Source organism: Budorcas taxicolor, chromosome 9, assembly GCF_023091745.1.
Source record: "Budorcas taxicolor isolate Tak-1 chromosome 9, Takin1.1, whole genome shotgun sequence".
Taxonomy (NCBI): Eukaryota; Metazoa; Chordata; class Mammalia; order Artiodactyla; family Bovidae; genus Budorcas; species Budorcas taxicolor.
The window spans coordinates 80,668,844-80,683,120 of record NC_068918.1 but is presented as its reverse complement, the minus strand read 5'-3'; the positions used below and the strand labels follow the sequence as shown (position 1 = coordinate 80,683,120).

The window sequence follows — 14,277 nt, the reverse complement described above, 5'->3', positions numbered from 1 at the left end:
CTTTTGAATGTTCAAGTCACATGTTCCAAGTGGCATAGTTAATAAGAAGTGGAATCTGGATTTGAATCCACATCTTTCTGCATCAAAAGCCTTTGTGTTTATGAATTTTATGAGAATTCCCAAGTGACACTGGTGGTAAAGAATGCACCTGCCAATACAAGAGACATAAGAGGTTCAAGCCCTGAGTCAGGAAGATCCCCTGGAGGAAGGCATGGCAACCCACTCTGGTATTCTTGCCTGGAGAATCCCACAGACAGAGGAGCCTGGTTGACTATAGTCCTTAGAGTCAGACATGACTGAAGTGACTTGGCATGCACTGAACTTTACTCTCTAACAAAATTGGCTGGGGAAAAAAAAAATTTTTTTTAACTGAAAAGTCCAAATAATTGAAATGATATTCTGTAGCTCAGTGAACTAAAGAATGTCATTCACATAAGCATCAGCTCCATTTAATGTTGGTCCATAATGGACAATATTTTACATTTCCATGCTGCAGCCTGTTAGTTACTCTTATGTTATTATAGGCAGCATGGTATTGGGGCAGGGTGTGGTTGGATTCTTGGGGAGATTATTGGGACACTATAGATTATTCTGTGTGGCCACCAGTGACATAGGAATGTGTTGGATCAGGACTCAGCTCCTCACTACCTATGTGACCTTATACATAACTTAATGTCTAGAAGACATAATCTTTTCCAAAATTTTAATAATAAGAATTCTTCTAAGGAACAAAGACTGACACTTCATTATTTTTCCTTCTATCTCACACGCCACAGAGCTTCTCTCATTCTTCTGGAGTTTTCGAGAATATCATTCTCCTCAGAAGAGACTGTTTCAAAGTGCATGAAGATTTTAAAAAAAAACATAAAATCAGTTTCTTAAATATAATCCTTTACTTGGTTTCTAAAAAAACATTATTGTAATGAGCCATATGCTGCTATATCATCAAATAACCAAAGTAATATTTGGGATATAAGAGTTCCATAATTATCTTTTCCTTCATCTGAATTCTCAATTCTATTCTATTTATCTGCAAGAAAAAAAGATACTTTTTTTAAGAGTTGGGAAACTAAAGAATGTGTTTCCTCCTTTAAAAAGTGCCTCTTTTGAGAGGCACTTAGGTACACAGCCCCTAAGTGCTCAAGGAATTCTTAGAAAATGTTAATACTTCACGAATGTTTGTTGATTAAATTAGGCCACAGGATCCTGGTAAGAGATTACATACTGTAATGTAAGTAAGATGATTGGTTTGGTTCTTGATGTCAGAACTGTTCATGACATAACTGTGTTATTTAACACACGCTCCAATTTTATAGTGGAAGTAACGAGACAGTATTTCATTCTTTCACATAGAAGAAAAGCTCCTGGAAGTGTAGATAAAGTGAGTGCAGCATATGTAATATGAACATTTAGTCTAATATTTGTAATGATTTTATTAAAGTCAATAGGCAGTTCTAATGAAAGTACTTCTCACATCTCAGTTGATTTTTTAAAACCTTAAATTGCCTGGTTTAGCTCTCTTTGAGTGAAATTGATGAGCTTTGTAGTTATTATATTTCTCTTTTCAAAGTAGAAATTTACTCCCTTCCAATTCTTTGAATTTTGCAGCATAAAGAAATAGCTTCCTTTTCTTGAAGTGCCATCAACTTTAGAAGTCCCTTGACCAACACAGCTTATTTGTTGAACTTGATTTCCAAATGTAAGCTGTATTCAAAAAAAATAAATAAACTAATCCCATCACTGGTATTTTAAACACACATTTGTGCTTAATTTGGCATTCTTCTGAAAGACTTTGTCTAGATGGCTTACGGCGAAAAAGGGAGTTAGCAGTCCTCCTGCTGAAGTGATTGTAATAGACAAAATAATTCATGTTGCTAAGTGGAGTTACTCAGGACTCAGAAAGAAAGGGCAGACGTAAATGAAACAATTTTAAAACTAAAATAACAAATAAGGCTTCTTCCTCAAAAATTTATTATTTAGTTTAACTCATAGTTGTTCAGTAGCTAAGTCATGTCCAACTCTTTTCAACCCCATGGACTGCAGCATGCCAGGCTTCTCTGTTCTTCACTGTCTCCTGAAGCTTGCTCAAACTCATGTCCATTGAGTCGTTGACGCTGTCTAACCATCTCATCCTCTGCTGCCCCCTTCTCCTCCTGCCTTCAGTCTTTCCCAGCATCAGGGTTTTTTCCCATTGAATTGACTCTTCACATCAGGTGGTCGAAGTGTTGGAGCTTCAACTTCAGCATCAGTCCTTCCAGTGAATATTCAAGGCTGATTTCCTTTAGGATTGACTAGTGTGATCTCCTTGCTGTCCAAGGGATTCTCAAGAGTCTTTGAAAGCATTAATTTGTCACTGCTCAGCCTTCTTTATGGTCAAATTCTCACATCCGTACATGACTACTGGAAAGACTATAGCTTTGACCATATGCCCTTTGTCAACAAAGTGATGTCTTTGTCCTTATAGGAAAACTCAAAAGTACTTTAATGAATTTCTACATTTGTAATATTCTTAAAACATTCTTCTCCCCACCCATACCAAAAATTAAACTGGAAATAACTTTTCTCTCTTGTTCATTTATAATGAATTTGTAAATCACTCTAGCAAAAGCATGTGTGTGTTTTAATGTCTGATGTAGGCACTGTTTTCCATTTATTTGACACTTTGAGCAATTGTTTTCCCATTAGCTCCTTGAAATTGTGTCCAAACTAAATGGACCCTATTTTTAAAAACTTTGCTGAATATATTTATTTGTTTCTTCAGTTTCTTACAAGGTCTTGAAAATTAGCTGTAATCATCCATGTTTGATGAAATCAGGACCTACTTATTTGTGAAGTTATTCAAAGTTTAAATTCCATTAAATTACTCTTTCTCCATTTGGGAAGCAGGCAAAGGTTAAGGGAATAGGACATAAGGCTAAATAATGAGCTAACCAATTCTCAACAAAAATAAGAAAGCCTATTTCACTTATTGGGTAAGGTATTCATCAAGGAATCCCTCATTCCAGATAATTCACAGCTTTATTCAATATATCCATGAAGAATAGTTACTATGTAGTAAATGCAAACGTAAAATGGTATGAAATGTATTATATGTAACTTTTTAAATATAGTCATGAAATGCTATAAATTTCTATTAATAAAATCTAGGGACTCCTATGAAATTATTGTATGAATAGTTTTGCATCTGCACACAAGCATTTTGCATCTCCACATTAAGCATTCATCAGCATCCTATTCAGAACTTCAGCTAGTTTTTGAAGACTAATTTTATATTTTATAGTAGTGACACAAAGTATTTTACTGAGTTTAAATCATAGGAACTAATTACACTATTAAAAGGAATTAAGAAGCCTTTGGTAATATGTTGTTATCTATAATTGCTTTAATTTTCTACTTTTAGAAAAGTAGGAATAATTTTTGAAACAGGAATTATTTCATATTTCCTGGAGTTAGCAATAATGAAAATCACCTGTGTGTCCTCCATTCGTCTCCATTTGCTTATAGTAACTCTAATGCATATGTAAATTGCATACAGACATATTAGATATAGGGGCTCCCCGGTAGCTCAGCAGTAAAATGCTCCTACAACGCAAGAGACGTGGGTTCAGTCCCTGGGTTGGGAAGATCCCCAAAGAAGGAAATGGCAGTCCACTCCAGGATTCTTGCCTGGAGAATCCCATGGACAGAGGAGCCTAGAAGGCCAGAGTCCACAGGGTTGCAAGAGTTGAACATGACTTAGCAACTAAACCACCACCATATTAGATATAGATGTATCTTATCTTTAATTTTTCTGCTGAGGCTTCCCTGGTGGCTCAGAGGTCGAAAAGCGTCTGCCTGCAATGCAGGAGACCTGGGTTTGATCCCTGGGTCGGGAAGATCCCCTGGAGAAGGATTAATAGAAATATGAGAACATGTATAACATGGATAGAATGTATGATTATTTAGCAATTTTCTACTTGGAAATATTTTTGTATTTACTTTTTAAGAAAGTGCCTTGTGCCAGTTATTTATACTCTGAAATACCCCCAGAATCATCATCCACCAGAATTATTGTTCAAAGAGCAACAGAATCCCACAGCTAAGACCCAGTGGGACACTTTCAAATGTTGTTCCAAATTTAGTGCTTTCTAAATGTTAGCCCCACATACTCTGGAGAAGCTTCTGTCTCTTCTAAAAACAAACCCTTGGGTGGAGAAGAAGTGTAATATTTTCTCAATCCAGGGGTGAATTAGAAGCAAAAGTGGGGAATAAAGTTATATTCTCAGAAATAATCAGGTTGTTTATGGCAGTTGAATTAAGTCGATGTTTTTAAGAAAAGTGAGGTTGGTAAATTTGAATAACATAGCCACATACCTGCACTGCTGAAGACTGACTTTGGCATGTCTGCATAAGCCTATATTAGTTATCATCTAACCATTCCCTCTTTTTTCTAGTCTTTTATAGAAAATAGCAAGTTCTTTGAACAATATGAAGTGACATACCAGATCTTGAAACAGACAGCTGAGATGTATGTCAAAGCTGATGGTTCAGGTAAAACACAAGACAGAATTTGTTGTAGTATTGAATACAGTAAAATTTAGAACCCACATGTTTCTGTATGATTCAATCAGTTTTTCTCTGCAGAATCTTTGTGTGACCATGCCATTGGCCTGAAAAGCCATATTGGATTCAGTTCCCTTGACTTTGTGTTATGCCTATCCTGTGTGTGTGTGTGTGTGTGTGTGTGTGTGTGTGATTTTCTAAAAGAAAGGAAAATAAGTTTTCTCTTTCTAAATTGTAATGGTCAAACCTATTTTAAATTCCAATGGTTAAAGGCAAAATTGGACTAACCTGAATATTATAATGAAATAAAGGAAAACTTAAGTTCGTGGAAAGACACAATTGTAAAATGTTTGTTTCATTTTGCAGATATATTTCTCATATTTGCTGAAAATGAACTATAGCATTTATGATTGTACTATATGTGTCCATCTGAATGCATATAAAATGCAAACAAAATATATGCCATTATTAATATACCATTTATCAGAAATTTTAAATATTCATTGTCTTTAATCTTTATAAATACCTATGAATAAGATATAACTATCCCCAACATTAGCTGAATGTGATTCTAACCGTTACATCTGTTAAATTTAAAATCCTAAGAAGAATCATGAATGCCCTCCAGTAGACCCTAGAAAAAAGGTGTTGTGGATTTAAAATATATATAACTTATCTGTTTCAGTGGAAGAAGCTGAGAATGTGATGAAATTCATGAATGAAACCACTACCCAGTGGAGGAACCTCTCCGTGGAAGTCAGGAGCGTGCGGAGCATGCTGGAGGAAGTCATCGCTAACTGGGACCGATACGGCAATACCGTGACTAGTCTTCAGGCTTGGCTTGAGGATGCTGAGAAAATGCTAAATCAGTCAGAACATGCCAAAAAGGTAAGACTGCTACTTAAACAGGAAACAAGCACAGGCGAATTTGGAAATAGGTGACTTTCACAGCAAACTTCCCTAGGGAGTGTTATGTGTTTGCATACATGTCACACAAATCCTGACTTCGCCTTAAACGCTGCACTTTCAGGTTAGTAAATTACTTTAGACCAAGAAATGTTCTGCTTTTAAAGCTTAACATTAAGACAGCGTTGGACTTTTGCATTCAGAGCCATAACTGATGGAGGAGCATCCAAACCCAGTGGGCAGCAGAGGGCGCTAATACACACAATAAGGTTTGTGACTTAAAAGAGCACAGCCTCTGTGGATTTCCTAATTTAAGAGAGGATGGCAGATTCATGTTGATGTACGGCAAAACCAATACAATATTGTAAAGTAATTACCCTCCAGTTAAAATAAATAAATTTAAATTAAAAAATAAAAATAAAAGCTAAAAAAAAGGGGGGGAGGATGAAAACAACTTTGGGCTTCCCAGGAATCCACATGCTAACGCAGGAGACACAGGAGACATGGGTTCGATCCCTGGGTCAGGAAGATCCTCTAGAGAAAGAAATGGCAATCCACTCCAGTATTCTTTCCTACAAAATTCCATGGACAGAGGAGCCTGGTGGGCTACAGTCCATGGGGTCGGAAGGAGTCCAGTACGACTGAGCGACTGAATGCTGATCATTTAAAACAATTTTGGCTAATGTAGTCCAAAATCTGTGTGATGGCATTATACAGATTCAACAGATGGGTCACCACATGTTTGTCTCTCTGGAAGTTTGTTTTTGGATTTTATCAACTGTCAATCAAGGTTTTCTGGGTAGGAGTGCTTTTCTTTCCTCCAGTTACAGGTGTGTGCAAGAATCCCTGTCTTTAATATCACTTAACTTTAAAATATCACATGAAATGGACTGATTTCTATATATATACTTCTCAATGGGAATCTGGTATTTTCTCATGGAAAAACAACTTTTATGTAAAACATTAAAATGCCAGATCCCCATTAAGAGGTATAGCACTTATATTAGAATTACTGCTTGCCATTCAAGATTGGTTCTTTGATTATTATGTTATACAAGCAGTTGTATAATTTTTATATGTTTCCCATTCTATATTTCATGTAGATTAAGTACTTTCATGTACCTGAGCACTGTAACCCACACAGATTTTGGCTTTTCTGATTAGACTGGCAGTGCCCTAGCAGATGTCATATGTGTTAATTTCATCCAAGGGGATATAACCACCAGAAACAGAAGTGTTCTCACCGGTTTATGTAGGAAGTCCTCCCACACACGACTTGTGAAATCGATTCTGAATAATGGTGTTCTTGGTTTTTACCATAGTGTATATGTGTGTGTGTGCTCATGCACACAATTTGAAATCCAGTGGAAGCTGCTCCATCATCAAATGTGTAACCTTAAATAAGGAAGGATGTCATTGTACTATGTATTCTTGACCCAGATAATTACTTTTTTAAAATTTTCCTTGAAGAGTTATCTTCATGATTGTTAATTATCTTCATGTACTATATTCAGATTTTAAAATTTGATTTTAATATCAAAAGTAATCAGTAAAGTGTTTCTTGAAAAAGATATATATATTCCCTAAAGCTATATATTCCCTAAAAATATTATGCCTTCTATATGACTCTGGCACTGGTATTTACTAGCCTGAAGAATAGAGGAACAAATCCATTACATTCACGGAAATTCAGCTTTTTCATCTGTAAAATAGGAATAACAGAATATGGTCATCATGTTTTGTTTTGTTTTCAGCAAAATGTGTGAAAAGGCACAATTTCTAGTTCACATTTTTTAACTTTTTTATTAAAAATTTCCATTTTGACAAAAAGTTAAAATTCAGCTTAGAATTTGCACAAATTTTAGAACCAAGGTATTTCTCCTGGTCTGGTTACTTTCATATCATTTATTAACGTTTGATTTATGATTTACAATAGTATGCATTGTTTCTTGTTTAGGATTTTTTCCGAAATTTGCCTCATTGGATACAGCAGCACACTGCCATGAATGATGCTGGCAATTTTTTAATCGAAACATGTGATGAGATGGTTTCCCGTGATCTCAAACAGCAATTACTATTGCTAAATGGGCGATGGAGGGAGTTGTTTATGGAAGTCAAGCAAGTATGTTTTTCAAATATGTTTATGCCTAGAACATGGGTGTGTCATAAATGTTGTGATAAACAGACTGTTTAGAGACTCTTTATCGTTATAGTATGGGCTTATAAAGGCAGAGTACAGATGTGTTTAGAACTGTTATGTTTCTATTTGGTCCTTTATTCTTTCCAATTAGTAATGGAGGAACATAACAGAAATGTATAGTTTGATTAAGGATTATGTTGACAGATGGAGCTTACTTACATGGAATGATTCGTGCTTTAAATTGTAATTCATCGCTTCTATGCTATCTCCTTTCTTCTTTTCACAGTAATTTGACTAGCTTCAAGTATATCTAAAATAAGAATCAGGAATCAGAATCTTTCCTACCACCTAACAATTCCAGATAGTATGTAGAAATGGAAGTTAAACAAGCTTCCTGAGTCTTGGCTGAATGGTTTTCTGTATTGCCCCACTCCCTTTTCTGAACAGTATGCTCGAGCTGATGAGTTGGACAGAATGAAGAAAGAATACAACGATTGTGTTACTGTCTTGTCTGATTTTGCAACTGAAGCCCACAGGAAACTTTCAGAGCCCTTAGAAGTCTCTTTTATTAATGTCAAGTTATTAATTCAAGACTTGGAGGTGAGCTGGTTTTCTGGAACACAAAGTGAAAAACCTATTCTGTTGTGTAAAGAAAGTGAAGTTACTTAGGTCATTACAAGAACTGTTTCTGTGTCTCCTTGACATCACTGTGACATGTATGCATATCATGATTTCTGCCTCTCATAAAAAAGCTATCTAAATTTTTTAAGATTGACCATAGGGTAACTTCAAAATAGTTTTTTAATAGAAATTTTCATTTTCTACAACCGAATTATAAAGTACTAGGGGAAAACAGATGTCTGGAGATACCTCTAAACAAATGCCTCCAACAATAAAGGATTTACTAAATGAATTGTGCTATTTATATATTTTGAATACCCTGCAGCTCTCAAAAATGAAGCAGTGAAAGAATATTTAATGATACGGAAAGACTTTTCCAATACATCATTAAGTAAGAAAAGCAAAACAAAGCATCATCCTTTTTTGTAAAAATAAAAAATAGGTGTAAATACACACAGGAAAAATATTAATTTTGCTTAAGTAATTTTAGCAGAGCTTTGTGGTGGTAAGGGTGTTGGCTCTGGTGTGAGAAGACTGTATTAAATTTTCATTGTTATCTCTAATTTATAAAATTTTACAATGACAATGTGTTACTTATTTTAAAGAAGTAAGTTGTTTCATTTTTAAAATCAGAATTGCCCCAAATTGTTAACATGCATTTACCTGATATAATGTTTACAGATTACATTAATATGTATTTTGAAAGTGTAAAGATTACTTCTGCTTATCTTTATGTTAACCTAAGGATTTATGGTGATATTTAAGGAAATTGATTTGTTAAATTCTATTCATTTTATTTATTTTTTTATATTTATTTCTATTTATTTTCTTAATTTATTTTCTTACATCAATATATCATATATTAGTAATGAAGGAAAGTAATCATTGGACTCTCCAAAAGATTATTACAAGTATAGAGTTTTATTCAGTACATACTGATTTGTATCCATTTGTGAACTCTTGCAATTAAGAGTAAATGTAACATGTGTTAACATAGCTGTTTCAATGATTCATGTAGGATATTGAACAGAGGGTACCTGTGATGGATGCTCAGTATAAGATGATAACAAAGACAGCGCACCTCATTACCAAAGAGATCTCTCCAGAAGAAGCTAATGAAATGTTTGCAACCATGTCTGGGCTCAAAGAGCAACTAACCAAGGTGGGAAAATATTTTTAAAGCATGAAACTCCATTCAGGACCAACATCACTTTCAGCTTATCTTACTACTATTCTGTCACTGCAGGCAACTCATTCACCTGTTAGCAGATCCTGTGTTTATTTCTTATTGGGATGCTTCATCTAGTAACTTGGTCATGAGCTTTAAAAAATGAAACTATGGAGATGATAACTAAAGCCTTGCCTCTTTCATTAGAAGCACTAGTACGTGTATTTTAATAGGAAGGTAAGCCTCCTCTGGAACAACCGAGGACCAGCTAGAAGCGATGAAATGGGAAGCAAGGGGAGAAGAAGAGGAGGAGGAAGACATCATATACTTAAGTGAGAAGGAATTCCAGCATACTCTTGTATTGGGGTGTATTGATATTAGACATACTTACATGCTCTTTATTACACCATTTTTTTCACTTGCACAACCACAGAGTAGTGAAATTCTTCCCTCTTCATCTCACAGAGCTCACTTTGGACTTGGGATACATACATTGATGCCACTTCTGTGCAGGAAACTCAAAGAATATGAAATGACCCATAAGTCATTTCTATTCTGTTGAGGGGTTTTCCTTAACAGCTTTGGAAGTTTCATTAGGATGTTTTATCTATCTTAAGTTGCATTTTATAAAGATGATATTGTTCTCAAAGTCCATTTAACTGGGTAATTAATACCTGGTTTTTTCCTTAAAAAAAAAAAGGAGTGATTATGTAAGTGAAGAGAAAACTTTGTAATGAAGAATTGGAAAACAAAGGGAAATAAAACAGAAAATCCTGTTAATTAGGAAAGGAAACTTAGAAAGAGAAAGACCAATATGAGAATATTGGTCTCATACTGTGGAGAATTCAATTTAAAAAAGGAATAAATGAGACAGGTAGAAATAGGAAGAATCAAGGCCATGGAAAGAAGATAAAATTTTGTCAAACTGGTATATATGAGAATGCTAATTTTAAATCCTTTCAAATATCCAAGATGATTTATAAGGATTTGGTACAATTTGGAGTCAACATTATCGACTGGATAACCTTCAAGCAGCCTTTAGAGCTGTGTCTTGAGCTGGCACATCTCAGCCTAGGTTGAGCTTAGTGATTTAGGGCAATTCTGAGAAAGCAAATTGCTCCTTTAGACACAAGTAAGTCATCACACTTTCTTAACTGCTGTGTTAGTTGTAGCATCTTGGTAAGATTCCTTTTGTGTCCTGAGAAGATTTAGAAAGCATACCAATTATTACGCATGTCAGCAGATTATCTTTATTTTGTTCAGTAATTTTAACAGAGCCCTGTGGCAACAGGACAGTGGCTTGCTTTCTATGAGTTTCTCCTTCATTTGGTATATCCAAGAGCATGAGAATAATTACAAGGTAAAGAAAAAAATAAATGATCTACTAACAGATACTTAATTTCCTTTCCTTGGTTTCCAAAAGCATTGGGTTGACCAAAAAGTCCATTTGGGTTTTTCTCATACCACCTTAGGGAAAATGCAAATGGATGTTTTGGTCAACCCATAATACTTTGGGAGCAACTCTAAATAAAATGAGGGGGACAGGAAGTTCTTGCAAGATTGTCTGAGTTCCTGGATTCCAACAAATATGACAAAGCAAAAACTTGGTCAAGATCTTCATCTTCAGGAGCTCATCATGAAGATAAAGACAATGCAGGTGTATGAATTAATAACATTTTTTAAAAAGAGAAGTAACAGATGAGAGCTGGGCCAATTCAGATGAGGGAGAACCAGCACGGAACTTTTGTGAATAAATTTGTATATGACATGAGTGCTTGGTCTGAGTGGGATATCGATGGGGAAAGAGTGGCTAAGCATGGAGCTTGAAGGAGGTTAGGAGAGGCACAGGACCTCCCTGGGAAGAACGCATCAACAACTTGTAGGTTTGTCTAGAGTTAAGGGGTCAAGTAGTGGAGTTCTTAGAAATGAAGTTGGAAAGTCCAGGTCGGCTTAGATAATGGTCATTCATGACTGTCTTAGGTCAGATTTTGAGCCCAATGTGAAGATGGGTTGCAGAGTTCATAAAATGGAATTTGATGCCATCTGGCTCACTGACATAATTTAGATGAGTAAGACCTATCCAAATGAGCAAATACATCCTACAAATGTAATTTCGTGAGAAAGCTCCGTAGCATTTACTTGTCTCAGTGGTACAATAGTAGTGCTTTTTTTTTTTTTAACATCAAAATCTAACAATACACAGGAAATATCATTAAAGAGTATCTCTGGAGATCTGTAAGCACAAAACGACCCTATAATGAAGAAAACATTCCTAAGAGCTATGAATAGTGCCCCGAGCTTATGGTCTTTCATGGCCTTCAGTAGAATTTGTGCCTTTGTTTTTTTAAAGGTCAAAGACTGTTACTCCCCACTCCTTTCTGAGTCTCAACAGCTGTTGGTACCGTTGGAGGAATTGGAAAAGCAGATGACAGCCTTTTATGACTCACTTGGGAAAATCGATGAAATTATGACAGTTCTTGAACACGAGGCACAATCTAGTCCTCTTTTTAAACAGAAACATCAGGTAAGGAAATTTTTCTTTCAGGAGACCTAGTTAATTGAATGCATAGGCAGTAACACTGAGGTGCATATAATGATAGAAATTCAGTGATAGGAGAAGAAAACTTTTAATAGACTAGTACTGGCAACTCAAAACAAAAACGCATGGCCAAAGATGAAAACCCTATGTACCATAGATAGAATAAAAAATGTTATCTCTCTCTATATTTATATATAGATATATTCACATAGGAGCTTCCCTGGTGGCTCAGTGGTAAAAATCCACGTGCCAATGCAGAAGCCAAGGAAATGTGGGTTCGATCCCTGGGTTGGGAAGATCCCCTGGAGAAGGGCATGGCAGCCCACTCCAGTATTCTTGCCTGGAGAATTCCATGGACAGAGGAGCCTAGCGGGCTACAGTCCATGGGTCGCCGAGGGTCAGACACGACTGAAGTAACTTAGGCATACCTGCATATTAATGTAGACAAAAGTTGTATAGATAAATTTTAAATTGTATATATTTAGCTATGTACAGAAATAAATAATTGCATTCCATTTCTGTCCGGTGTCTGTCGTCTGTCTTATGAGATCTTTTCACGCCTCTAGGATTAGACCGATCGACATGACCATAGCATTCTGGAAATGTATTTGGAGTGAGAATCATTCTTCTTTGTCTCAGTTTTAGTAAGCAAATCTGCATGCAGAACAGCCTCCTACTGAGTGTGACAATTAATTGGCTTATTTAGTTGGTTTATTGTAAATAAACTTAAGCAACAGAGGGTGAAACTGATGGGTAAAAGGTTTGCCACTGTATTCATCAAAATAGACTCATGGAAGGAAGTCAGCGTCACTTAGCAGAAAGAGCAGAGAACATCTGAAGTGAGTCAGACAGGTATTCAGAACTGATACAGCAAATTGCAAAGCCTTGATTAGCTTTCTCACATTGAAATGCGAGTGGTGGTACCTAAGTTGAGAACTTGTTGTAGAGATTATATTAAATATTCTATAATAGGACTAACACATTAGGGCACATACTCTATAACTGGTAGCAATTAACATAATTATTATTATTAATGATAAGTCACAATGATGATGCCAATGCAGGAGATGCAAGAGATGTGGGTTCAATCCTTGATTCAGGAAGATTCCCCTGGAATTGGAAATGGCAATCCATTCCAGTGTTCTTGCCTGGAAAGTTACATGGACAGAGAAGCCTGGTGGGCTGCATTCCGTGGGGTTGCAGAGTCAGACATGACTGAGCGACTCAGCACACACGCAATGATTATACCACCAAAACCTATTCTAATGGCTTCTCATCCTATTGGTTAAAGATTGTCTTTCAGTTTGAAATCATAGTGCCATTTCCTATGTTCCCAAATTGCTATATGTCTCCATCAAATAATCCTTTCACAATTAAAATTGTATTTACTACTTTTAATGCTAAAATATGGGTAAGATTTTTCTAGGGCTTGCCTGATAGCTCACTTGGTAAAGAATCCACCTGTAATGCAGGAGACCCCGGTTTGATTCCTGGGTCAGGAAGATCCACTGGAGAGGGGATAGGCTACCCACTCCAGTATTCTTGGGCTTCCCTGGTGGCTCACCTGGTAAAGAATCTGTCTGCAATGTGGGAGACCTGGGTTTGATCCCTGGGTTGGGAAGATCCCCTGGAGAAGGGAAAGGCTACCCACTCCAGTATTCTGGCCTGGAGAATTCCATTGACTGTATAGACCACGGGGTCACAAAGAGTCAAGTACAACTGCACAACTTTCACTTTCACTTCAAGATTTTTCTAACATATGTTACTCTCTTACTTCCTAAATGTTCAAAATGAACAAGTATATCCTTACTCTGTCTTCCCCAAATAAAACAGAAATCTTGCTGTTAATATTTGCATCTAAGTTACCCAAACTGGTATCTATATTACCAGTTTGAACTATTTTTTCAAAGTAATCAAGGATGCTGAAGTGCAAATGGTGTAGATTCAAGTCAAAAAAAAATGACTGCTTGCCATGGAGCTGAATAATTTCCGTGCTGTCTAAGGCAGAAATTGCCAGGATCCCAGGATATAGTCAGGTGTAAAAGGCTTATGAGTCACCATTGCTTTTCGTCTGCAAATGCGTGACAACTGGCAAGTATTCCCAGGCCCACTAGTCTGCTGCCTTTTGTGTTAGAATCTGGGGTCCACTTGGTAGCTCAGTTGGTAAAGAATCCACCCGTAACGCAAGAATCTGCCTACAATGCAGGAGACCTGGGTTCGACCCCTGGGTTGAGAAGATGCCTTGGAGAAGGAAACGGCAACCCACTCCAGTATTCTTGCCTGGGAAATCCCGTGGACAGAGGAGCCTGGTAGGCTACAGTCCATGTAAGAGTCAGACATAATTTAGCAACTAATCCACCA

The 14,277-nt window shown here is 36.4% G+C and overlaps 1 protein-coding gene across 1 annotated transcript in view; it reads left to right on the top strand.

Annotated features, from left to right (window-relative positions):
- The window catches only part of SYNE1 (spectrin repeat containing nuclear envelope protein 1), a 408,382-nt gene that overhangs the window by 69,525 nt on the left and 324,580 nt on the right, over positions 1–14,277 (top strand). The window contains exons 16-21 of the mRNA XM_052645623.1: positions 4,434–4,530; positions 5,228–5,430; positions 7,406–7,570; positions 8,036–8,188; positions 9,228–9,371; positions 11,728–11,901. Of these exons, the coding sequence (XP_052501583.1) occupies positions 4,434–4,530; positions 5,228–5,430; positions 7,406–7,570; positions 8,036–8,188; positions 9,228–9,371; positions 11,728–11,901 (936 nt within the window). The remainder of the gene's footprint in view (positions 1–4,433; positions 4,531–5,227; positions 5,431–7,405; positions 7,571–8,035; positions 8,189–9,227; positions 9,372–11,727; positions 11,902–14,277) is intronic.